This window comes from Notothenia coriiceps, unplaced genomic scaffold (genome assembly GCF_000735185.1).
Source record: "Notothenia coriiceps isolate Sejong01 unplaced genomic scaffold, NC01 NC01_scaffold00035261, whole genome shotgun sequence".
NCBI lineage: Eukaryota > Metazoa > Chordata > Actinopteri > Perciformes > Nototheniidae > Notothenia > Notothenia coriiceps.
This window is the reverse complement of record NW_011367962.1, coordinates 163,150-190,431: the sequence shown is the minus strand read 5'-3', so window position 1 is coordinate 190,431 and position 27,282 is coordinate 163,150. Positions and strand designations below refer to the sequence as shown.

The window sequence follows — 27,282 nt, the reverse complement described above, 5'->3', positions numbered from 1 at the left end:
AGCTGATGGCAGTGTAAACAGAAAGCAGCGGTGGATGTGTGACACAGACAGCTGTTTCGCCATCAGTCAGCTCGGTGTCGGTGGAAGACGATCATGTGAAAGATGTGTATGACAGTGTGTTCAGGGTGATGTGTCAGAGTGTGTGTGTGCTGCAGGCCAGCAGCAGGAAACAGCTCAGTGGGGCTTAAGGCATCACATGCAGCTGCACAGAGGGCCTGGTGAGGGCTGAGGATTTCACTTCAGGACTGGAAGACAAACAGCAGTAAGTGTCACTGATATTAATTTTCTGTTTGCTTATCAATTGCTGAGGGGGAATGTAAATTAAAAAAATGTAGCCTAGCTCCTTTCTTCTTTCTATAAAGTCACTTTCTACCTCTACCTCACTGCATTTCAGAGGGGAGTATCTTAATTTTGACCATAGGCCTACTGTATTTATCTAGCAGGTTTTTAAAAAGAAAACATGTCACCTTCCCAACTGCGAAGATATGCAGATTTTCTTATACATTATTTAAATAATTGTAATGTAGTTTATAATAACATTTTGAGGGTTCTTCTGTTGGTTGTCACAAAACAACAACTGTGATAATCTCTCTTTGTGACCATATTTCCAGTATTTTTGCCAAACAAGAAAAAAAAAATTAAGTCAGTTTTACCAACAATATCTCAAAATGTGCATGAATAATACTAATTATGTATTATTATACTATTACAGTCAAAGGGGACAAGTGTTCTACTTTCTCCACTTTGAGAACATACTCCTAACATAATTTACTAATTATGCTGCATGTGTTCTTGTGTGATTAAGTATGTTTACACTGTGTAATTAGCAGTGTTGGGCAAGTTACTTTTAAAAAGTAACTAGTAATAGTTATAGTTACTGCTCTCAAAAAAGTAACTAGTTGCTTTATTAGTTACTAAATTATAAAAGTAACTAGTAACAAGTTACTTTACTTTACTTTAAAAATAATAACAATACAAATACAAGTTTTTGTGTTGTTCTGTGGCACAGTAAGAGAAAAGACAACTCCCCATCATTGTAGCAATTATCATTACGAAATGTAGTGGAACAATAAAACACAAAAGATATGTTTAGACATTTGTTGAGACGGTGGGGTCTTTGTGGTGACTAGTTTTATAGCCCCATGTACATTAGTTAGGTGCTTCAGGAGATTGGCATTGCTGTTATTCGATGTGGACAATGCTTTCTGTCCTGCACACAGTTTAGATTTTACCGTAAGCTTTTTGGTGTCCTTTGTCCCCCAAATTGAAAATAGTGGTTATATTTCCAAGTTGTGTGTGTGTGTGTGTGGTGTGTGTGTGTGTGTGTGTGTGTGTGTGTGTGTGTGTGTGTGTGTGTGTGTGTGTGTGTGTGTGTGGGGGTGTGTATGTGTGTCTGTGTTTGTGTGTGTGTGTGTGTGTGTGTGTGTGTGTGTGTGTGTGTGTGTGTGTGTTAGCAGCATTAGCAAGTGTGTGTGTGTATTTTCCCCATAAGGCAAGACCCGCCCAACTCTGTCTCTGATTGGCTTACCCTGAAATGTTACCCCGCTTTAACAATCATCACTCCTCTCTGGTTACTTTCACTTTTCCATGGTACTGTGAGAGGACATCGCTGTATTCGCCTGTAAATTACATCCGCAGGGAGATTCGGTTCAGTTCCATCACATAATGTAACGCAGTAACGTACCCATTTAAATCACAGTAACTATAACGGCGTTACTTAATGGGAATAGATAACTAGTAACGCTATTAGTTACTACAAAAGTAGTTGCGTTACAGTAACGCGTTACTGTGTAACGTGTTAGTCCCAATTAGTAATTACACTTAAGTGAAGGATCACTTCCTCAAATACTGATTATTAGCTGTGTTTTTCTAATGAGACATCAGCTGGTTTCATGTCACCTGGTTACAGCTGTCATCGCTTCCGGCTATATTTCCATTCACACATTTAGTCTACAACCGTTTTGATTTGAGCAATAAAAAAGATTATTTAAAAAAAAAATGGTTTTACCGTTTACGTCCCCAAACTATTATGAGTCCATTTATTTGTATGTTTACTCGAAGGCATCTGGAAAAGCAAAGCAATGTTATAAGCTTGTAATGTGTTTTTAATGGTAATTATTCATCTGGAAATTAACTTGTAAAGCTCTCAAATAAATGAAATACAAAATTAAGGATCTTTGCCTCTTAACAAGTTGTGGAATAAATAAAAAGTAAATGGAATACAAATGAAAAGGTGCATGAAATGGAAAAATAAGCCCAAGGTGATGTATTCAAATTGCTTGCTTTACCAGACTAATAGTCAAAACACCCAAATAAAAAAGGCATTTTATTCATTAAAAAAATGGCTTCAACATTTTTGGTTTATTAAAATATTAGAAAAAAAATGTAAGAGGTCAAAGGAGCGATTAGATTAGGTACCATAATACATTCATATGAATAAGCGATTTTAAACATTAAAGCTCTGCATATACTCCAATAATGCTGTTGCTAAAGTGTACAGGTGTCTGCAGGTGTATAGTAGAAAGACAGGCTTAGTAACCGTTAGTGTCACATGCTTTCCCAACCTGTTTGAGTGCCAGTCGAGAACTCTCTGCAGACTTCTTTTTTATCCTCTGATGGTGATGCGGTTAATTTATTATTTGTCATAGCCATGTGACATTCCATGGCATTACATAAAGCATACGTTCTGTTTTTTGTCTCTGCATACCAACCTTTAACTGCAAATATGGTCATGTGGAGTTAGACAGTATAAAGGGGAAAGAGAGGTTTCCTTCCTGTACAGCTAGTCTGATGACCATATTGTGTAATAACTCTGACAGTTGCTTTGTACTCACTGCATGGCAAAACAGGCTCTTGTGACTTTCGTCCTCACATGCCCTAACCAAGTGATATGACGACTTATTATGTATATTACCAGTCACAACTTCTCTTAGAGGTTTGAAGAGTCGCTTTAAAAGTGCACTCCAATGCTTTTACTCATCAAGTACAGTTTACTTTTCACAGGGAGTACTTAAAACTTTACAAAGTGTAGAGTGCCTGATACTCCCTGACCTGACGCTTTGGTTTGGAGACACACACACATTTTAGCTGAAAGCCTGGGTTACAAAACTGAGGTGTGGTGTTTGGAAGAGGTGAGTTGACAATTAAAACTGCAGCTGTGGACGTTATCCCTTTTCGTATCTTTCTTGTAAGTCCCTTAACTTTATGAATAGGGTATTGCATTTCTTTTACGTAATACTTTTGTAGTATCTTTTTGTTTTCTTCCAAAATTATTCAAATGTTTCCTCGATAGAATAAGCTAGAGGCGCCTCAGTTTACTTGCTATTCAGCTCTAAATAATCAGTAGCATGGACTTTCTAAAGCCAGTAGATCTCTTTTCAGTGAATCTGTGCATGTGTCCTTCTGAAAGCATATTTTTATGTACAGTTTAGTCTCAGACATATAGAGTATCTCTTTGTGCTGTTCCTTCCTCTGCAGGGGTCCATGGAGGAGCTGGAGCCAGAGGAACAGTTTCTGAGTTTCGCCCGGAACGGAGATCTTGCTGGGATTCAGAGGCTCCTCATGTCCAAGATAAAGGAAGAGACACAGATCAACATAAACTGCAGAGGTACATGAGTCAGACCTTATGAAACACTATCAATCTCGATGTTTGATGTAATACAATGTGTTGTTTTCAGGTAAACGAAAGTCTAACCTTGGATGGACGCCTCTTCACTTGGCCTGTTACTTTGGTCACAAAGATGTAGTGGAGGAATTATTAAAGGTAGGTTTTTTTTAATACAATTTGAAAAAAAGCTTTAGATTCGGAATGTTTGGATGGAGTGTGTTTTTTGTACTTTCTGAAGGCAGGTGCAGATGTTAACTTGCCGAATAATGTGGGAGATACACCGCTGCACAAAGCTGCTTTCACAGGACGAAAGGTACCTCAATGCCTCTTTCTACTGTTTTTGATTCTCTATTGATGAGTATGGTTTGATGCATGCATGCAATTATTCATCCATTCATTCAATGAATTAATCAATAAATAAACCAATCACGTATTGATCAGGAGGTTGTCATGCTGCTGCTCCACTATGATGCATGCGCTACTGTCATCAATGGGACAGCACAGATTCCCAAAGATGTCACTCAAAATGCAGAGATCAGAGGCATGTTAGAAGGTGAGAGAGACACGCTGTCATCTGATTTTCTGAAAACATATTTGTATAGATCTCAATGTTTAGTGTCTTAATATCTATTCATACAAGTTGTTAAAATAACGTATATATTTTTAAATCCTCCGACCTTTCTTCTTGTAAATCCAATTGTTTTATCGATATCAGCGGCGGAGAGAACGGAGGAGAGGAAACTGGAAGAGGAGCTTTTGGAAGCTGCACGAGAAGGAGAGCTTTCAACTTTAACTCACCTGGTTAGTACAATATACCTGATCTAGTACAGCCAAAAAGGAAATGAAAGTCCTAAACAGCAATAGTAGTGTAGGAGCCAAAACGTTGATTTATTATTTTGATTATTCAATCATTTAATGTATGTAATGGAGTATAATTGATTGGTGTCATTTGATCGGGATCCGCAGCCACGGTGGGGCGGAGCAGCTGATTGGTGCTGCGATTGCCTCCAGCTGGTTAAAAGAGTCCTGCTGATTATACTCTGCGTTCTATTTTGGTTATGAAGCCACACGGTTTTTTGGCCGCTGCATTGCACTGCAGAGAAGAGAAGATTTGTTTATTTAAATGACGAAAACTGTTTCCACATCGTCTGGTAAGATACCTTCATTTGTGTGTTTAAAGAAGAGAACGAACAGTAAAGAAATGGAAACGATAACATGGAAATAAATGTACCAAAAACAAACAATATATCTCTGACTGATGTGTGAGCGCGTCGGCCAGGCGCTAAAACCAAAGAACAGAAAAGAGCTTAAGAAAGGTGGAAAGAAGGCTCTTTTAAGTAGTGTGGAATATCCTCAGCTTAATTAAGCTAATTGTTGCAGTCAGTTTTGTGGAATAACATGATGTTACAATATTTATTCAGATCTGATAGGAATGTCAATGTCAGTCCATCAGTGTGTTTTCACTGCATGCATGTGAGAGTGCTCCAGTATACACTCTCAAACAGCTTCATATATTCACAAGTCCAGACAAGTATACAAATGACTACTCCCTTGAAATATAACTGTCATTATATGAGCCTCATTAGAAAAAAGGGATATTTGCCAGCAGATCTCACAAAATGGATAATAGCAGGAAAGTTTTAAACCTTAAGGGGATGATTGGATTTGTTTTAAGTGGGTTTGTATGAGGTATTCATCCACACTCAGTGTATACTGTAACCTATATAGAAAGTGACTTTCAATATTCTTAATAAATCGTAAACAGATATAGATTTTGTTAGATGGGCCTTTTTTCAGGTTTCAAAATAGGTTTTTTTGCTGCCACTGACGACCTCAGTAAATACATTTGCTTCTCTGTGTGTTTCTCTACACTTGCATGCCCAACGCCATATACTGTGTAGGTAATACACCGAATGTGGATAAACACCTCAAACAACCTTACTTCAAAACATCCTAATTATACCTTTGGCTCTTGAACATAGAGGGAGAAGAGTTGTGCTTCAGTTCTCAGCAAAATAATAGACCTGCAGGACTTTGGCACCAGACAACCCATCTGTTTTGGTTGTGTGTGTTCGCTGCAGCTCAGCAGGAAGAAGACCCCAGACATCAATTGCACAGATCTGCTGGGTAACACTCCGCTGCACTCTGCAGCCTATCGGGGCCAGAGGCAGTGTGCCCTGAAGCTGCTCAAAAGTGGAGCAAGCCCCAACATCAAAAACAAGAAAGGTAGGACTCAAAAGCCCCCCTGTCTTTAAAGGATACAACTTGATACATTCTATATTCCCCACATGGCAAGATCAAAAGAAACAAGGAACTGGCGAGTAATCCAGCAGAGAATACTCTCAGCAAAAACCTAATACAGTTTTGCTCTGTGTCTTGTTCCTCTGAGCACATATATTGACCACACTGGTGGCTATGATGGGCTTGAGGGTACAAGGCATATTAAAAAGCAAAAAGACATTTCCATCAATTTTAAAAGAATATCAGTAAGAAAATCTAGATTATCCTTAGCCCATATCCTTTTAAAAACGCAACTATCTCTAAAATTGCTGCTTTTATTAAAAAACATTCCCTAAGGTGTTAAGTGAAAGCAATTATCACTTATTTTAAAAGGTCCTTCACCCGAACAGGAATAGCAACTGACTGATTAAGTAGACATTTTGTTTGACCTATAATAATAAATAAAAAAACTCTGGTAATTTCTTTGACTTTAACGTTATTATCAAAATGTAAAAACTGCCAAAGCTGGGCCTGTTTGTCTGTAAACCAAATTGATATTTATAATATATGTCATTATTCCGTAAATGTAATGAAATCAGTATTTTCTTCAGTTGTAAACATGTGTTCTGTTGTACTAAAGCCTCTTGTTTCGTGCTCCCACACCTCCCAGGACAGACAGTGTTTGACCTGGCTAGTGACATCGCAATGAAGCTGGTCCTTGAAAGCAACGTAAATCGAGTGAGTGCTCAGCTGACAATCGTCCACTTTGTTTTGGTCTTTGTTTGTTTTTTTACTCCCGTCATGTTTTCCATCTGTGGTCCTTGCAGGGAATGACCCGGCATGTCAAAAAGAAAGAAGGACTCATCTGGAAGGTAAGGTGTAGTGCTGCACTCTCTCTTAGCCTCTGTCGAAGTGAGAAAAGACAAAACAAAAATAGAAATCAATGAAAATCAGAGCCCTGATTCTTCCCTTGCAGAGCTCCAGATTTTTTGGCTGGCGCTCGTACTGGGTCGTCCTTCAAGATGGGGTTATATCCTGGTACTCAAAACAGTAGGTGGCATCTTTCAATTTGGCTGTGCTCCTTGATTCAATTTGAAAATATGTCAGCACCAGATAGAGTGCTGCACACTTTTGATAAGAATGTTGCTGGAAGTAACAAATAAAAAACAGAAAAGAAATCTGTCTTCTGAATCATCATTACTAATCTGTCACCTCTCAACCAAAGTAATCCTGAAAAATAAAACACCTCACCTCTTTCTTCCTCATTTGAAGGTCAGATGCTGCTGATAATGTCAGAAGACAAGGCTGCAAATCCCTCACAAATGCGCAGTGTTTGGTATGACAACATTTAAGAATGACACATTTTAACGTTGTGTGAATATAACTTTTGCTCAAAGGAATGTTTTTGATGTTCACTGTTTTAGATCCGAGCCAAAGACAGCTGCTTTTTTACTCTCAAATGCTTTGATGACAGCGTGCATCTCTTCAAAGTATCACCCAAAAACCACCCAGAGGCAACAAGAAAAGTGAGTGTAATTCCTGCTCTCGCTGCTTTGAACATTGTTATGCAATAATTGTAAAGGATTGATCCATGTTTTATTTTGCATAGTCTGCCAAACATAATTATATCGTGACTAAATCTGTCAGTAGAAATCTTTGATGTGACAACATTTAGTTTTGTCTAATATTGAAAACCTCTAGCTAAATAGCTTTATGTTCCCAAATACCTTGCATTAAAATAGTAGTTAAGACATTTATTTGAAGGATCAAACTATCCTCCTTTCCTTCTTTTTATCAGTATAAATTGTGTTTCCACTGTTTTCAACATCAAAGTCTTCTGTCAGAGCGTTAGACTCGAGACTTGAAGGTTAAAAAAAGCTGAGGGGACTTGATTTAAATTGGTGACTCATAAATATTGAGAAATGAAATATTGTGTCATTGTGTAGTTTTGTCTTTTGGCACTCTCCCAAACGCTAATGAATAATGGATTGCAGACATCTCCATAACCTAATGCACACTTTCAGTTGCAGCTCCTGGTGCCAGAATAAAAACTTGAAATTCAGATGAGGGAAACTCGCCTTTCAGTACCAAATTAGAAAGTCTACTCTCTCCTCTTCATACCCAGCACATGGCTTATTTACAACAGCTGTGGACTTTTTTCTTTCAGGACACAATTTTTGTGTGCCTCTCAATTATTACTGATTTTTTTTTTTGTGTGTGTATTCAGCACTGCTATCATTGCAAGCAACAGTTTACATGCTGTTCCCTTACTATGCTGCCTAATCACTGTAGCTGTGGCTAAGAAGCTGAAGTAATACTAATTAAGAAGCATCACATTCAAATCAATCCTAATTTAATGTTACTAAAATGCTGGTGAGAAGTTACCAGACATTTGAAGTAAAAAAAGACACCATTTTGAACACATACAAATGCTTTGATTCACATGATACAATTTGATGTAAATTGCAGTGTTTCTATGTTTTAAGTATTGGGTTTTTTGCCACTGATTAAATCGTATACATAATTAGCGTTCATCTCTTTGATCCCATGTCAAACGTGTGACTAGGACTTTGCTGTAAAGACTTAAAAACCTTAAGATTCTTTTGATTCAAACAGAACAGGAATTCTCAAAACAAGTTTTATTCACAATCCACCTGATTTTGTATATTGTACATTTAGAAGTCCTGCATAGTGCCGGTTATTTTGACCAATAAAATATATCTGTTGTTTGTCTTGTTATCATAAAAGTGAAATCTTTCAATGTCAAATCTCACTCAGGCCACAGATAAAAGCTTATATGCCCCCCTGACGCCCCCCAGCCCACAGGGGCTCCCAATCTGTGCTCCACATTTTTTTTACTTCTTCCAAGCGAAAGTCGAGGCCATCCATCAGCAGCTCCTGACGCCTGGCCCTCCCCCCCTACCTGCACCTCAGCCACCTGGCAACGCACCCCCAGCGCCGCGCCTCTCCCATTGTAACCTCTCCTCCTTCTCCCCTGTGGATGCTCTCCAAGTGGCCAAACTGGTCAGCTCCACAACCACCGGCCAATCTCAAACCTTCCCTTCGAAGTAAAACTCTGGAAAGAGTGTTCGCCGGCCAACTCCATCTGTACATGACCAACCATGAGCTCTATTAGCCCTTCCAATCCGGCTTCAGACTTCAACACAGCACTGAGACCGCCCTCATCAAGATCACCAACGATCTCCTCATTGCTGCTGGATCTGACTGCCTCAGCATCCTCAACCTCCTGGACCTCTCTGCAGCGTTTGACACCATCTCCCACACCATCCTCCTCTCCCGCCTATCTGACCTCCTAGCCTGTTAAGGCCCAGATACGCCGGCCAGTCACCTGGAGAAGTCGCGACGCGACGCCGACACCGACTGTTTGCGTCGGCCGGGACTCTCCTGTTGCGTATGGTCGACTTCGCGCACCTGGAACACACCGCAGATCGAGCCGAGCACGTATGAACTGCGCTGCGTGAGTGGCCAATAACTCTTCCTTACCAGCAGGGCCGCGGTAGTGTGTGTATTCATTCATTCAAAAGACACAACAACCGGACACCAACCGAAGACAGAGGAAGAAGAACAGGACTCCGGGAATTATAAACAAACAACCAAATAGCGTTTTCCTTCCATTTTTCACTCTCGTCCATTGAAAACATGGAAACGGGACGACTCTAATTAAACCTGATGAGGTGGAAATAGCCGTCGGGTCTGGTGTTCCATCTTCCATTTTAAAATCATTTGTTACCCTCCTTCACTTCCGTTTAACGCTTTCTCATGGCACTGATTCGCTAGGCTGAACAGGCAATCAGGTTGTTATCCCTTGGTCGGACTTCGGTTGGTGTTCCCCGACGCCGATTCAACATGTTGAATCGGCAAGAGAAAAGGCGTCAGGTCGGGCAGAAAAGACCGGACGGTGCGGCGCACAACCACTCCGAAATAGGGCGTGCCCACGCTCCATGTTCGGCCGAGCTCCCATTTACTGCGCGATTTCGGGCCGGTGTATCTGGGGCCTTTAAGCCCCAAGCCTGTTTTTCAGGTCTCCAGGCTCGAAAATTGACCTTTCCACAACAAATGACAATAACTTTCACTTCTAAAACGGGTAAATTTATCATCTTTTTTCTCAAAGTAGATTGATTAAACCCTGTGAGTTGGATGTAGAAGAGTCCAGAATCAATATTAGATTATTTTTATTTAAGAAAATTCATGATTGAACATTAGTTAAAAAACTGTGTTAAATTATAGTGTCGTCCAAAGATTCTTTTTACTTATAGTGAAAACCACCCTTGGATGTGGTTTAGGCAGACTAAAAGCTTTAGGAATCCCAAAGTACAACTTACCCTGTATCAAGATTGTGATGCAAAACCAAGTGACATTTGGACCTTTTTTAGAGAGTTTTAGCAAAACAAAAACTCCTCCATCTTGGGGTCATTTTGGGTGGAAATGGGCGTATTTGCCGTTTTCTCTGGAACCCCATTGGTCGATTTTGATGATTGACATCTCTTTTGGAACCCGTTAGAAGCCAATAGAAGTCGAAGGGGGGATTTCCCACATACACACACACGATACCATTTGAGAAATGAGAGCTATGCGCACGGCAGTTTGCCCAGAAGCGGAGAACCTAACTTACGCTCTGGAAATGTGGGAAAACTGAAAACTAGGTTTATTGCTGATGGGGATTTATCAGAAACCATTTTCAAAGTGACACAGACACATGGATTAACCCTATGGATTAAACTTCAGCAGCGTTTTTATCGTTTTAGTAAATTCCATTTAAGACCATTTTTGGATCATACAACACAAAGGTAAAGACATATTGTCATGTTGGCTACCTAATGCCCACGTGTTGTGAATGTCTGTTTTTTGTTTCTCATGTCGCGAGTTTTGATAATGGAGTGATGATACAGATACCTATCGATTCTGTGTCATTCCTCGCGATGCTATCGATGGGTTGGATTGCGCATTTATGATAAGTATAAGGGTGTTAATTACCGTGGAGTTCTGTTGCTAATTGGCTTTAAGGATGTGTTTTCGTCAGGGGCTAAATTCAGGAGGCCTCAGCGCTAGTTCTTGTGTTTTTTTTTTAAATCCATCAGTTAAGCTGAGCTTTTCTTCCCGTTACCATGGATACGAAAGATTCATAGTTTATAATCTTAAGAAGCCCTCAGACACTGTTTGCTTGCCAGATGTTCGTGGTTTCGGACCGCCGAAGGGGTCTGTGGGGCTTAACAGCTAGGTGTCCACTGGCACCAGCCTGTTCCTGGTTCACATTCCTGCCTCCATAACAGGGAACAGTTTGTAACCATTAATGGCTCAAATTCACCCTCTGCCCCAGTCAATCACGGCGTACCCCAGGGTTCTGTGCTTGGCCCCCTCCTGTTCACCATTTACATGCTCCCCCTCGGCCAGATCATCCGCCATCATGGAATTTCCACTGCTACGCTGATGATATCCAATTATATCTCAGCACTACTCCATCCTCCCAGCTCCCCCCTCAGTCTCTCGTCTACTGCCTGCACGACATAAAAACCTGGATGACGTCCAACTATCTCAAACTCAACTGCAGGAAAACAGAGCTCATGGTTGTGGCACCCAAGGCGCTGCTCCGGAAGGTCGGTGACTTCATCCTTGAGGTTGACGGCTGCTCCATCTCCCCATCCCTGAAGCCCGCAACCTGGGTGTCATCCTTGACTCCACCCTCTCCTTCCACTCCCATGTCAAGTCTGTTACCAAATCGGCCTTTTTCCATCCAAGGAACATTGCCAGACTCCGACCGTCACTCTCTGAGACGGTTGCAGAAACCCTAGTCCATGCTTTCGTCACCTCCCGCTTGGACTACTGCAATGGTGTCCTGTTTGGGGTCCCCAACAAAACCCTGGACAGGCTCCAGTATGTTCAAAACTGTGCTGCTACGGTACTCACACATACAAAGCCGTGGCAGCACATCGCTCCCACCCTGCCTGTCAAGTCCCGCATTACCTACAAAGTCCTCCTCCTCACCTACAAGTCCCTCCATGCCCATGCCCCCCAGTACTTATCGGATATCCTTCACCCACATGCGCCCCACACCGGAACCTGCGGGCTTCAGACTCTGGCCTGCTTACAACCCCCCACACCAACCTGCGAACCTTCGGGGACAGAGCCTTCAGTGTGGCAGCCCCCACCCCCTGGAACGCTCTCCCTGCGGTGATCCGCAACATCCCCACACTTGACACCTTCAAAAGGGCCCTCAAGTCCCATCTGATTGCTAAGGCCTTTGGCCCCTAATCTATTTGTTGTTTTGTCTGACTGACTGTTTGTCTGACTGCCTTTTTGTTTTTGTTATGTTTGTTTCTACTTCTGTTCTTCTTTGTAAAGCGACCTTGGGTCTCATGAAAGGTGCTATATAAATCCTAGCTATTATTATTATTATAAAGTTCACGTCTTTTAAATAAATCAGCAACATGTTCGATTTTGATGACGAACATGAAAATACAAATGTGTTTTTTGTTTCTCAGGCATGGATAGACACACTGGAGGAGCACTCGGCGTACAGCACACACTACTGCTCCCAGGAGCAGGGCAGCGAGGGCGAGGAGGAGGAGGAGGAAGTGATGTCACTCGGGGAGCTCACAAATTCACTACAGGTGGCTCTTAACAAATAAAATCCATAATTACCATGTCAGAATAATGATCCGTAGAGTGTTCGCTGAACTAGAAAGCCACCCACCCCACGCTACTTTTGTTCATCTGAAGTCTCATCTCTATGAAACCAGGCAGCGGAGGCCAGCCAGAAGAAACTGGAGAAGGAGGTGGAGGCTTTCCTGTCCCTGCTGAAGAATGATGGTCTGGCAGAAAGTAAACACTGTTATTTTATTGTTTTGTTTCTAAATATTATTATATATCTAACACAGAAGAAGGAGAAGTGTAAAAGAAAACCGTACGATTAAAATTACAAGCATCCTCAAGCCGATTGAAATACACTGTATTAATGGAATAATGTCTGAAGTCCTAATAACTAAGAGTCTGTAAGAGTCTGTTTCTGAGGTGCGTTGTGCTTGTTGTCTGTAGCTGTTCTGAGAGCTTGACAACACTTTAAAACTGGAACTTCATATGAGCTTCTCCTGCTGTTTGTCTTTTTAATACCACTCATTAGTTGTGCCAATGCTCCTTCATTGGTGCTGTTTTCCACTCAGGGATTCCACCCGCCGTAACACAGAAATTACAAGACATCTGTGAGTTGTCCAGCGAGACCAGCTCCAGTCTGAGTGTCTGTCTCAGCCTCCTCTCCAGACAGGAAGGGGTAAGTGTCAGCTACCCCAGTAACACATGTCTTTGTTTGAATGCCTGTTAACAGCTATTAGTCAGGTTTTTTTAATTGTACAGTGTATATTGTCAGCAAAATAATTATATTTTAAGTCTACTCAAAGTTTTGGTTTTATGTGATGTTATTTTGAGACATTAAAGGGGCCTATTATGCCTTAATGGTTTTCCATTGTAGTGTTATATAGGTTTGTGTGCATGTAAATGGTCTGTAAAGGCTAAATCCCAAAGTTCCCAGAGGGAGTTTCTCTCACTCACTCTCCCCCCCACCCCGCCAGAATCGTCTTGATTATAGTCCTTTGTTTACTTCAGCCACATAATGACATCACTATGTAACTCTCACGCTTCTATTGGCTAGCGCTCCAACACATTGTTTGTGATAGGCTTAGGGGAGGGACATCTCTAAGTGGTTGAACAATCACAACAGAGCGGGCCAGCTAACCAATCAGAGCAGGCCTGGCTCTGGTTTCAGACAGAGGGTGAAAAGAGGTGCTGCAGCACATGAGTATGAGAAAAATAAAGAGCTTTTTGATCATTAAAGCATGGAAACACATCACAGTAGAGGCACAAAATACAAATATTAGACCTTGAAATTAGCATAGGGCCCCTTTAAGCTGAATAAATCAGAGGTGAAATATGTACTCAAAATGTAATTTACTTGGCGGATTTTTTAAGATAAGATGTACTTTACTTTTGTTGTTATTTAAGGGACCCCCCCCCCCCACCCTTTGCAGACTATAAATACTGTAATTAGGAGAATCCTCATGTATGTGACCTGCAGATATAAGGGGATGGTTTTTTTCTGAATAAAATGTCAAACAGAACATGTTATATAAGAAAGCGGCAGCACTATTCAGTTTTTCACACCTCCTTATAAAAGCAGCTCAGTGGAGTGCAGTGATTTAAGGCTGTCAGATGGGTTTTCTTTGTGTGTGATTCAATGGATTTGATTATAATGGAAGGATTCAGTGGATAGGTTACATCTCAGCAAGAGAGAAAAATAGATTGCACAGATTATAGCTCATAACAAGCGCTAACCCAGTACATCAATTCTGTCATAATCTAAAACTTTATTTGTGTAACACTTGACGAAACACAGCGTTTACATGATGGTTCACATAATAAGACTATTTCTGGATGCTAGTTTATGAGGCTCTTGCATCCTGAGGTTTAGTGTAGCTTATATAATCAAAGCTCAAAGTAGATAGTTAAACTGGATTCTGTAAGTAATTAAAGCTTTACATTAATTTGCATTAGGAATGTATGTAAACATGAAGTCAAACAATGATGACCTTGCAGGATTTTATTACACTGACCACAAAATTCCAAGCAGAAAAATGTGCAAGTTATTTTATGTAAACAAGTGTATACGGTTTTGATTTTAAGACTGGAAGGTTCGCATATGTCAAAAATATGGTGTAGAAATGTAATAAAAAAAACAGTGTTTGAAGTTAGTTTATATGATGGGATGATTCATTTAGAATTACTTCAAGAAAATCAGTATGCTGCAGCTGAATATATAGCACTTAATTAAAATCAAGAGGCCTTGTCTGATTTTAATCATAATCTGGTTTAATATCTCAATTTGGCAGTCTGAAACACAAAATGGAGTTTGCCCAAATGTACAATCGATAGGTGACTATGACTAATGGCCAATCCCAGTTTTGGTTCATTGAAGAGTTCTTCCTTAACGTCACACCAGAGTGATAATTAGTCACAGTGTGCACCCCACTGATGGCTTATACTGATATGTAGTCGCGCTCCTGCCTTTGATGTGTTTGAATGCAGTAATGAATGCACCCTTGAGTTGTTGATTATGTATATCAAGGGGTGTTCACCTTCACATGATAATTCACAGTTTCTGTCTTTTTTTGTATACACTCCATTCAGCTTTTTCTGTCATAAAACAGCAAAGACATGGACTGAATTGTTAATTACCAAAGCCTGCATTTTTAAAGCAGTAGAATTCAGTATCAGTTACTATCTTTTTTCCCTCCTTTTTTTCTCCTCATACTCATGCTGACTAACACAGCTTCATCTGACAAAACAGATAGTTTGATATCTCTGGGATCTTTAGAAGGGACCGGTTGTCACAGAGGCTGCCAAAAAACATTTGAATGTTCTCAGTTTAACAGCCAGTCCGGCGCTTTCAGGGTTTACACCTGGGCCGGGCCGGCAGCTCTCAGCTGTGCAGCCTTTTGAACCGCGATGTGCATTGGCAGAGCGCACGATAAAAGGCTCACAGGATCTCACCATGAATAGGCCTGGTCTCTATAAAGAACTCAATCTTGCACTGTATATGTCGTATACACATGATGGTTTGCAGCATGAATGAAACAGCGGGGTCTGTGGAGGAAATATACAGAATATCTTCCACCACCTGCAGCGCTGGTTTGCACTGTGCAGCACCTGAGTAGGTGTCAAGCAGCAGAAATGTTCTCTTGAAAGTTCAGTTTATTACAATAATGTCCAGTGATCCTTGTCTTCCATCACTTTCTCCCAACATCACTCTGACTTTTCTGGCCATGGTTACCTTCTTGTGGAGGATAAAACACCATTTCAAACATTTCACCATTTGTTTCTTTTACAGTCCAAAGTAAAACCCTGCCTCTTTGGTGTACTCTACCCTTTAATATTTATACATGATCAGTGAGAGGCTCTTTTCAGAAAGGTACAGCTGGAGAAAAAAAAAGCACATATCCACATAATCAAGACTAATGTGTTGTGTAAAAGGGAGGTTGGCCAATGGTTTATATCTGAGTCCATTACCTGTCATTTGAGCCCCTCTCCTTCACGGGAATCATGTTCTCCGGCAGGCCATTTGAGAAGGTGGCATCAAGGCAGCTGTCCTCCATTACAGATAAACACGGCCCGTCCCTCTCAGCTCCATCTCCGTCTCTCGCTGTTGGTCTGATAATGACAGCATGGTGCAGAGGGGAGGATCAATCAGTCAACGGGCTTTTTATTTGCATCACAGCTGGTTTCATAGTTACATACATAAAATGTTAATAGCCATAAAAAGCATAGAATATTCCTACGAGTGATTAAATTCTCTCTTTTTGTTGGTGTTGGTGTTTGTGTTTGTGTTTGTGTGTGGGGAGCTCAGGTGCGCAGTGTGAAATTGGAGCAGGAGGTGGAGAAGAATAAGATCCTCTCTGAAGTGCTGCAGACTCTCGCCACTGAGCACCACGAACTTGAGCAATCCGTCGTCAAGGGATCTTCACCACGGAGTCCGCTCAGCGAGGATGAGTTCCACGACGCCTTGTCTGGTGAGTTGACAAGTTATCAAACACGCTCAGGAGATGCAGGAGATTCTGTGACAAGCTCCCGCTCACACTCGCTGCTCCGTCATTCACCTATAGGACACTGGAATACTTTTTTCCTGGCGGTATTTGGTCTCCTCGAGCGTGACGTAAGCGCAAGTGTTGCCTGGTTGTGTTGAAATAACTTGAAGCCTTTTCACCTGATTGAGTGATTTTGCTGTGTGAGAAGCCTGCATGGTGTAGTTGCATTTCAAACTGAACTGAGGATTGTTTTTTTTTAAATGGCTACGAAATAGAAGATGTTTCAGAAGCTTGTTCTTATTTTTTAGATATATATTAAAACTTCATCTTTAACAGTTATTTAATTTTATCCTATTGTTGTGTGAAGGCTTTTCTGCATGAGATGTGCATTTAATGTTGTAGACCAGGGGTGTCAAACTCAATTTCATCGTGGGCCACATTAGCATTATGGTTGCACTCAAAGGGCCGGTTGTAACTATATAAATATACATATATAAATACATCATATATATGAAATAATGTATTATATTATATTATTGCCTCTGCATTGGATTATTATCGGATAGGTTAATAACTTCATAATTAACTACGTCTGAAAGCAGAAGTCTAGGGCAAATAATTGCAAGTCTCTTCAGTGTGCATGTCACAAAATGAGATGCATTGTGGGACATATAGTTTATGGGCAACATGCTTCTGTAAAATAAGATGGAGTTTTATTAATCCCCGTGGGGAAATTCAGTGGTTTAACAGCAACAGGGTAAGATTGAAAAACAGCACAGCACAGATTCACACAGATTAATACAATTAAGGATAAATCAAAGATAAAAATGGAAAATGATAAATAACTATAAAATAAGAAATTAATTAAAATGAACATATATAGATATACTGTAAAGTAGCATGTAACCGTATAATAAACATATTATATTCTTTGCAAGCTCTTGCGGGACACATAAAATGAAGTCGCGGGCCAGATTTGGCCCCCGGGCCATGAGTTTGACACCCCTGTGTAGACTAAGAGCATGATTGCGAATGATTACTTTGTGAATAATAATTGATAGATTATTTAGCTAATTTATATGACAGTCCACAATCAATTAAATACAAAATAACTATGAAAAAAAGGATATGTATGTTGTGATAATAGATGCATTAATAAGGAATCAATTCATCGTTTTAAAGTAGAAGTGAGAAAATGTCCACTTTTTAAAAAGGTTTAAAATGTCTTACCAAATTGCTTATTTATATAACCACAGATACTACACACCATATAGTTAAGCAATAGCTCACGACAGGCCGTGGTATATGCTCATTATATCACAGCTAAGGGGCGTGGTTCGGCCCAACGCGAAGCACGCCCCTTAGCTGTGATATACTGAGCATATAAAGTCAAGTCATGTTGCATTTATGTATAAAAACAAAATGACTTGACTACAAAGTTTTAAAGATCTGACACAGTATATCTGCTACCATATAAAAAAAAAAAGACATTCCCTTAGATGTGCTTGTTGCAGTTTTTAAGAGGCTTGATGAAGGTGATTACCTACTTTAAATAAACTTGTCTCTGCTCTTCGGTAGACGAACAGTGTAAGCCCTGTTTCATCTCGTACAAATCTTTGGCTTTTTGCAAGTTTTTGCCATTTATTTGCCTAGGATACTGATTGCACAACCACTAAAATTCATACGAATGCTCCAAGAAAGGTTTCTGGCGTGGATGACCCAGATACAAAGATTACAGTAAAACTTCAGGAGAGCACTGCTGGAAGTGGAGAACTACAAGTCACCTGCACACACCAGACACACAACCCTGGTGTACTGCTAAATACAGTTTATTTTTATGGATTATCTGCTAAATGATCGGCCTGACTGATCTGTTTAGGTTTAATAGCTATCATGCTGTGTGGCTTTATTATCAGACTGTCAAAGATATCCACAGTTACTAACAATATTTGTTTTTATATCCCTCATATGACACAATTTGATCTTATGTCCTTTAACAGTTCATTTACCCACTTCCTTTACTACCAATACTAACAGTGGATGAATTGTCTCCGTGGTAGACTCTGAGTCGGAGATCTCCCTGAGTGGTTTTGAGACGGCCAGCCGCTCCTTTGAGGACGACGAGGCGGAGGACGAAGGCTCTGTCATGTTATCGAGCAGCCCTTGCAGCAGCCCCAGCAGCATGTTGCAGGAGGATCACCATGGCGACAAGGACGAGACTCAACCCAACGGGATCACAAAGCACAGGTCAGCGGTGCGGTATGATCCCACGGTTTCTTAAATGCTCTTTTATCCACCTCTCATCAAAAGGAACCAACTTCAAAAAGGGCATGTCCACTCATAACAGATACTGTATTTCTTCCTGTAATATGTCATTAATATAAGATGTTATATTAAGTTTTCTCTTTGTTTATCCATTTTAAAATTCCTTCCTCGGGTCTTTTCACTTCGTCGTGTGAATAATTTAGGATCCGCCCTGGTGAAGGAAAAATAAAGAGTTGTCCTGAAAGAACGGAGCTCTGTGTGTTGGAGCTGTTAAAAATTGATAAGGTCACACAGTGTAATGCAATTATCCGTCTGCTGTGTGATTCCATGTTGGCTAATCCCTCAAGGCAGCTCAACAGTAGGCCAACAATTTACAATATTTGGATGGATTCCAACAGCATTATCCCTTCTTGTTATATTCTTACATGGCTTATGTGCTTTAATTGTTTGAACCAGTTGAAGATGGTCTGACCTGGATGATCTGCTGTGTCTCTCCTGCTGACGGATGATTTGGAGGGCTGTTTACGACCATTGATACCCGTGTTCGTTGTCCCTCTGGGCTTTGTTCCAGTTTGACACACAATACATTGCAGGCTTATGTGGACTATATTCATTTGAATAAGATATGATGCCTGCAGCTATTATGTGTCTGGTACATTTACTCTAATGAAAAGTGTCTATTTTTAAAGTGCAAGCACAAGGTCAATTCATTGATCAACCTTATAAAAGTAATACAACTGTGTGCTAATGTTTGTGTGTCTATTCTAGGACTAGTTTACCTGCACCGATGTTTTCGAGAAATGACTTCAGTATTTGGAGTATCCTGAGGAACTGCATTGGAATGGTGAGAATGATGTTAATGTATCGTTTGTATTGTATACAAGCCATGCTAGCTATTTTTTCTTTATAAACCCACTGTTGCACAACCTGCCAAACTCAAAACTGTAGAACACTGAGTTAAAGACTAGTGATACAATAGTAGTGAACATAGTGGAGCATTGCACTGTTAAAAAGCTGCATATTTCCCTCAGGAGGAGATCAAGAGCAGAACTAAAATAGGGATTATTGGCGACCTTGAAAGGCGCCTATATAAAATCAATGAATTATTATTATTATTATTATTATTATTATTATTATTATTATTATTGGACTTAAATTCATCAGGTGGAGAAAAAAAGATAGTATATTAATTAACAATAGTGTTGCTCCGTAACTTCTAGATTGTAAATAAACAACTATTCAAGCAACTACAGTACATGGGGATGGGTAAATAGTTTTCACAGCGGGTTCCTGCTGCCTCAAATTTGCCCAAAAATTCAGCAATTTCAAGATTATATAGTGAACAATTAAAACAATTGACCTGCTAAACATGAACGTTTAAGCACTTGTTATTGATGTTGCTACGCTTGCATTCACTTTTTTGGCTGAAATGTGAGAACCAGGTTAGGTATAACTTTGTATTTCTCTTTAATCCCAGATTTGACCATGAAAGAGTTCAAGCCCCATAATCCTTATATGGAATGTCATAAACCTATTATTCTTAATAACCCTCTTATTGTGCTGAAAGGGCATGTGTATGCATTTTTGTTTGCGGTCAAATGTGACTGTTTTTTAAAAATGATTAATCGTAAAAACCCAATGTACAAAATGTGACACAATATAATGTTTTATCGACTAACTTCTTATCTGTTCAAAGACAAAATGTATTTTTAGGCCACATTCACCTGGGTATACTGTACAAATGAGGTAGATAAGCTACTACAGCATTTTTAAAGATCAATATACTCCTGGGCCTTTTCAACACTTTCAAAGTTGCTGTGTTCTCTCCTTAATGAAGCCTGGTCCTTTATTTCCACTTCAAAAAGACACTGAGAGACTTGAGCTCGTTCAAAACTCTGCAGCTCAGCTTTTAACCAAAGCCTAAAGGACAGCTCATTACTTGAGTTTTAGCTGCTCTGAACTTTTTGTAACATTTAGAGTTGATTTTATTGCACTTATACAAAGACATTAGTTATGGAAAAACTCTATTGTTAATCTTCACAGAGACATCCGAAAGGAAATCATGCATGCAGCCTTTGTTAATAACTTCCTAAAGCAATGGAACATACTATAAATAATAGGGAAGCTTGGTAAATATTTTAAAAGAAGATACAAATATACAGTATCTCTCAGCCTTTCACTAGCTTTTTTTTATACAGACCTAAAACCCTTTTTTGCACTTTGTATTGCATTGTTTGTATTTAATTTTTACTTTTTTAATTGTATTAAGATCATTGTAGGTTCTATTTTCCACCATATATAATGCATTTATTTTTTATTTATTTTAATCATTTACTTGGTAGGGACATTGCACATTAATGAACACTTAAAACAATAAATGTGCCAAGTGTAAATATACCAAATTTAGCTTTGAGCTACTTTCCATCCGCAGTCCCTCACATTTAAGCTTGTGTTTATTTTGTTTTTGAGAGTTCAGTGTTTCCCCTAGGATGGAGTCATAGCAGCGGTGCTAAGGCACGTGGGCCCAGCAAAAAATGTTTTGTGTGCGAAGTGCGCCCCGCCAATATGTTTCTATGTGTCTCCCAGCACAAGAAAGGCTCTTGAGGCTCTACAGGTGTATTTTGCTAAATCACCTTTATTGAACATACAGTAACACAAATACTACACATCCACATAACAAACAATCAAAAATAAAATGTATGCAATTTAATCATTTTAACCTGCTTTATTTGTGGGGGTGGACCTCACATCCTCTAGGGGGGTCAGGAGGCATGCACCCCCGGGAAGATTTATTTTTAAATGTTGAAGTTAAAAGCATCAATCTGGTGCACTTGGAGCACAAAATGAATTTATGGACACAGCTCTCAACACTCATATGAAAGGGAGCTGTATACTTTTCAATAATCCAAACATCTTTAGAATATGATCACAAACCATAAGAAATCATTTAAACTTGTTTATTCTTATCTTATGTTACCTAGTTAGCATTCTTTCTTTCTATTTATGCATATTTTATGAATCACTCCCCTTATAAACTGTTTTTTTTACTGTCTTATAGTACACATTGGAATGATTTCTTACTTTATTTTTTACAACTATATTAAATAGTTAAAGGTGTGCTCTCTCTAGCTCTCTCTCTCTGTCTCGCTCGCTCGCTCACAGAGGCTGTGTGGCCACGGATTGTTATTTTAATGTATTCAACAACAAAAAAATGTTAAAAAAAATTGTATTATTATTTTTTTTTTTTGGTACCTGGCTGGCGCCGCTGCTGCATGTATATAGGGGAAACACTGAGAGTTACTTTCCATTATATATATATATATATGGCATTATATGTCTATTTTTATCTTATGAAGAATGTGGTTATACCTCTATATGTCTATTTTAGGAACTGTCCAAAATTACCATGCCAGTGATTTTCAACGAACCACTCAGCTTCCTGCAGCGTCTGACGGAGTACATGGAGCACACTTACCTGATCCACCAGGCAAACACTGTGCCAGACTCTGTAGAGAGGATGAAGGTAGAACGTCCTGTGACTTCCTGGACATTTATGCAATCTGCTAAAATTATCTTGAATGCAGCATTATTTAAATTGAGAGTACCCTTGAGTTCAGTGTGTATAATGTGTGTGAATGTGTTTTTGGCAGTGTGTGGCTGCGTTTGCAGTGTCTGCTGTCGCCTCCCAGTGGGAGCGGACAGGTAAACCCTTCAACCCCCTGCTGGGAGAAACCTATGAGCTTGTAAGGTAAGTGAGATTAAAGGGAACTTGTTACTATTTACCAAATACAGACATCTTAAATGTGTTTACTAGAATCCTCTTCTCACTTTGATGCTTCCCTGTGGTTCCAGGGATGATCTGGGCTTCAGGCTCATTTCGGAGCAGGTGAGCCACCATCCTCCAGTCAGCGCCTTCCACGCTGAGGGCCTGAAGCAAGACTTTGTGTTTCATGGATCCATCTACCCCAAACTCAAGTTCTGGGGGAAGAGTGTGGAAGCAGAGCCCAAAGGTGTCATCACGCTGGAGCTGCCCAAGTAAGCCAATTATTGCTCTTCTTTAAAAAACAAAACAATCTGATTAATAACAACTGTGATAACATTAAAAAAAAAGGTTGTAAATCTTATAATACTCTTCTTTATGGGTTTTGTATAGGATTGTACATTTTGGCCTTGTTCATTCATATTAAATATACTCTTTCCAATCATGAAAGCACCCCTATAGCGTTTTTGTATATTACTCAAAACCCAGCAGCTACATTACCCACAATGCAACTTTAACACAGACAATTTAGTCTTAGATCTGAGACATGTAATCTTTGTAATCGTAGTAATGTTACTAGCTGCTAATGAGCCTGAAGCCTGAAGCCTAGAGCCTGCAGCAGAGATGAGAAAAATATTCTTCACCACGATCGCTCAAGTGACATCACTTAGTGAGACTTCACACGGCACCCTTTGAAGCACAACAATCTATAAAACAAACGTGTTTTTCCACATATGCAGCTGTACTCCCTGTAACCCCAACACCTGTAAACAGTCTCTGATGTATAAATAGTCATAGATCCCCTTTAAGTCAGACTTTTTTCTCCAGGTACAATGAAGCCTACACATGGACAAACCCCACATGTTGTGTTCACAACATCATAGTGGGCCAGCTGTGGATCGAGCAGTATGGAAATGTGGAGGTGATCAATCACAGGTAGGAGGAAAAAGAAAGTCAGAAATCAGTAAGTAGAGCGCATATCTGTCAAACAGAACAAGTTCAGAGGGTTGATATAAACATTTTGAGGAAGTTTGACCAAAAAGAAGGAAAATACGCAGAGCAGATGAGGAAGTTTTGTATGACTCAGCCTGAAGAGAGTGAGAGGGTCATGCTGTTTCTCTCCTTTCTTTCATCTAGAACTGGTGAAAGGTGCTGCCTGAATTTTAAACCATGTGGCCTTTTTGGCAAAGAACTGCACAAGGTTGAAGGATATATTCTGGATAAAAGGTACGGCTGACACAATGTTCAAAACATTTAATTAAGTAGTCTCTATTTAAATGTGTTTTGTTGTTGTTTCTAATGATGAGAAAAATAGTGGACACACTGACTCATTAATCTGCATAAACACTTTTGTGTCATATTCTGTACAAAGTGTAAAGCCCCCTGAGACTACAAAATGTGTGATATTGGGCTTTATAGATAAACCTTGATTTATTTATTTGTACATATTGCAACATACAGATCCGGCTGATCCCCTCCAAAACATATTTCTTTATGCTCCCATATTTTAAAAGAACAATGACTCAATAAGGGTTTTAAAGCTGTTTTTAAATTGCTTCAATTATAAATCAGGACCTACAAAGTAAGCTTGATTAGCTGGGGTCATTCTCCTGAAAATATTAATGTTAAACGAGCCCATTAAAAAAATCAAACAATCATGCAAATCAATCAACAAATGCAACAATCAATTACCATGAAAACTGGCTCAGAACAGTCTCATAATACACACATGCACACAGAAGGATTCAAACTTGCATTTCCGGATCCACACTTGTGTTTTTCAATGCACACACAAATGTGTTCCGTTTCATATACATGTAAATAAAATCCAAATACAGAAACATTTTACATATGTATTTTTGATCCTCACATATTTGTTTTCCGTTTAAATCCCCTGAACTTGCAAACACAAACCGCTTTCTGTGCACGGATCGCTGTGCATTCGTGTGTGGGTTTTTTGAGACTCCTCTGACGGTCACCCGATTCGTACTTGTAATTTGTTCTATCTATAGCCAATCAGATGTCTCCTTCATTCTAAGCCAATCACATGAGCGCGCCCCCACGAGGGTATGATTTCTTGCGTTCATGATGTAGCACTTCATATACGTATTTTGCGCTGTCCGGAGCTGACAGGTCCATGGAGCCTGCCTTCTGTGTGCATGTGTGTACTATGAGACTGTTCTGAGCCCATACTTGAAGGATACAGGCATAAACTCTAAAGCCTGCATATCATTGAGGCAGATAGAATTCAAAGGAACAAATGAAAGAAAACAGATGGTTCATCAAGAAAGAAGGACATGCGGCTTCTAACACAACAGAGCAAATGACTCACAACAACACGACTAAAAAGTGCAACCTTGAGATATTCAGGAACACAAGGATTCATGCCGACTAACATAATTATCTTTCAGTGTGTGTGTGTGTGCGTGAGGGTTTGATGTGTGTGTTTTGTTTCGCAGCAAAAAGAAGCTGTGTGCTCTCTATGGGAAGTGGACAGAGTGCCTCTATGTTGTGGACCCTGCCGCCTTCGAAGCACATAAGAAAAACGACAAGAAAGCAGGGGAGAAAAAAATCAGCAAAGCGGTACGAGCTGCTTCCTTCCGAACAGCAGGGATTCACATCAGTCTAAAATTGTTATTCATCATGGGAACAATGCAGTTTGATGGAAAATATCAGGTTTTTAAGAAAGATAGATTGAGGATATCATGAGCTCTTTGCTAAACTCCATAATTAAGAATTTTCTATCAATAAACACTGTAATAATTACATCTTTCAGAGAGCATGATTAATATCAGTGCAGCATGATATGGGTTTGTCACTTGTGGTGTGTGTAGCAGGGTTGCAGTGAGGATCAGGAAGAGGTTCCCTCTCCAGCTGCAGACACCGTGGAGATGATCCCTGGCAGCCGGCTGCTGTGGAGAATCGCACCCAGGCCGGCCAACTCTGTCGAGGTCTCACCGATTAATTAACATTATAACCTTTAATTAGAGCGCAGTCTCAAAATAGGAACGTGTGTTTTAGTGTTTGAAATGTTCCAATATACCAAATTGGTCTTCATCTGCAGATGTACAGCTTCACTTCCTTTGCAATGCAACTGAACGAGCTGCACAAGGAGATGGAGGGACTGATCCCTCCGACCGACTGCAGGCTGAGGCCAGACATCAGAGCCATGGAGAACGGGGACATTGGTAATTATTAGTGGTATCACAATGGAACTGTAGATATAATAAATATACTCTCCCTTTTAATCTGAAACTCTACAATGTTGTTATCCCAATAGACCTAGCCAGTGAGGAGAAGAAAAGGCTGGAGGACAAACAGCGAGCCGCTCGCAAAAACCGCTCCAAATCTGATGAAGAGTGGAAGACGAGGTGAGTGTGAGGATGCAGCTTCACAACTCAAAGTGTTCCTCTCCCTTAAGCAGTCAGCTAATGTACGCAGGAAGTTTTCAAAGTGATATTAATCTCATTGTAGTAATCTTTCATGAAAAGAAAAACCTATTCCAGGCCTTCATCCGGTGCATGAAACGGCAATAATTGATACAGTATTTAATATTAATAGAGAATCCATATGGATGCCCTCTGTTCAAGCTGCTTAAATAAAGTGGAATTCATATGTTGTATTAACTCCACAAGAAGTTCCTGTCTTTAAAGGAAATGTTTTGGGAAACACACTTATCCTGACGCTGATTACCTTTTTTTTCATATACATTTTGCAATGCTGTTGACTGTATTTTGTTAAATTAACAGTTAACTGTTGATCATCAAGATTGATTTGGTTCTGTTTTAATGTATTACGATAAGACTACACATTTAACTCCAAAACTATGTTTGTGTGAACATTGTAAACTTAAATTACGCTGTGTTTATTTGTGCCAGCGTTGTTTCCATTTGTATTTACTTTATACACACTTTTCATTGTGGACATACAGGTTCTGTTTTAAGTGCTGCAATTTCATTATCCTTTTCTGTACTCTTTCTGGTGCTTTGAAATGCTTTGGCTAAATCTTCATTTTATCTTCATCTGACTTGTTTTTCTGTTGCATCTCTCTCTGACGTTAAGGAATCCTGCCCTGGGCCCAAGGTTAGAGCTTCCGCTGTGTGTGCGATGTGCCTGAAATTTGTCTGAGATGTGATGTGATCATAAGAGCTTGCCGCCTCAGTTTCAAAATGCCTCTTATATCTGAATTGTAATCTAATCTACATAACTGTGTCCTGCTTTCCGCTGCAATATGAGAGAATATCAGTGACATTTTATTAATCTGCTCTCCCTTCCAACAGCATGAAAGCTTTATTTAAAATACTCCAACAACAAAGGAGTCCTTTCTCCCAAATCATGTCTCTCACTGCTTCTATACTTCAAAGATTAAACAATAAAACATTCATTTTAGTCCAAAACAAACAACACAAACGGACAACTTCCATGCAAATTACCCATAACCTTGTGATGAAGCATGCCTGCCCTTCCTTCCTCAATTTCCCTGAATTGTTTGCGTTATGATTCTCTGGTTGATGTCAGTTAGAAGTGTTTAGTTCAATGGAGCTCAAACTGAATGCTGATGTGTCTCTGTTGGTTTTCAGGTGGTTTCAGCAGGGGCAAAACCCCCACAATAACTCCCAGGACTGGCTCTTTTGTGCTGGATACTGGGACAGGAAATACAGCCAGCTGCCAGACATTTACTAATGGACACTTCATGCAGAAATTAACCATACAGTGAACTTTATACAGAGCAGCATTAATCTTTTTTTTAAATGGAATAATAACTACAAACAATATGCAATCAGTTTACTTTAACTGTGTGGCCTTAATCTACTTCATGCTGGTAAGATTGTGCATCAAAA

At 39.8% G+C, this 27,282-nt stretch overlaps 1 protein-coding gene across 7 annotated transcripts; it reads left to right on the top strand.

Moving 5' to 3' along the window:
* Nucleotides 1-27,282, top strand: osbpl1a (oxysterol binding protein-like 1A). 7 transcript variants are annotated; one of them, XM_010791152.1, is made up of 29 exons: nucleotides 1-262; nucleotides 3,478-3,607; nucleotides 3,678-3,763; nucleotides 3,846-3,920; nucleotides 4,049-4,160; nucleotides 4,323-4,408; nucleotides 5,689-5,833; nucleotides 6,498-6,565; nucleotides 6,655-6,699; nucleotides 6,804-6,877; nucleotides 7,100-7,163; nucleotides 7,252-7,353; nucleotides 12,328-12,456; nucleotides 12,586-12,667; nucleotides 13,006-13,112; nucleotides 16,239-16,401; nucleotides 18,477-18,663; nucleotides 19,450-19,525; nucleotides 22,070-22,204; nucleotides 22,332-22,429; nucleotides 22,534-22,716; nucleotides 23,270-23,377; nucleotides 23,579-23,668; nucleotides 24,901-25,024; nucleotides 25,279-25,392; nucleotides 25,506-25,629; nucleotides 25,722-25,812; nucleotides 26,504-26,524; nucleotides 27,022-27,282. In XM_010791152.1, the coding sequence occupies exons 2-29, from the start codon at nucleotides 3,484-3,486 to the stop codon at nucleotides 27,122-27,124; spliced, it is 2,916 nt and encodes a 971-aa protein (XP_010789454.1). In that variant the 5' UTR covers nucleotides 1-262; nucleotides 3,478-3,483; the 3' UTR covers nucleotides 27,125-27,282. The 7 variants fall into 7 exon arrangements, with proteins under 7 accessions (XP_010789454.1, XP_010789452.1, XP_010789457.1 ...); XM_010791150.1 differs by having other exon boundaries at nucleotides 25,276-25,392; XM_010791151.1 differs by lacking the exon at nucleotides 1-262 and adding an exon at nucleotides 2,925-3,131 and having other exon boundaries at nucleotides 25,276-25,392.

Coding starts and splice junctions, on each gene's coding strand:
- osbpl1a (XM_010791150.1), top strand. CDS start 3,484: ATGGAGGAGCTGGAGCCAGAGGAACAGTTTCTGAGTTTCGCCCGGAAC. Junction 4,409..5,688: donor TTTCAACTTTAACTCACCTG/GTTAGTACAATA, acceptor TGTTCGCTGCAG/CTCAGCAGGAAGAAGACCCC. Junction 23,669..24,900: donor GGATATATTCTGGATAAAAG/GTACGGCTGACA, acceptor TTTGTTTCGCAG/CAAAAAGAAGCTGTGTGCTC.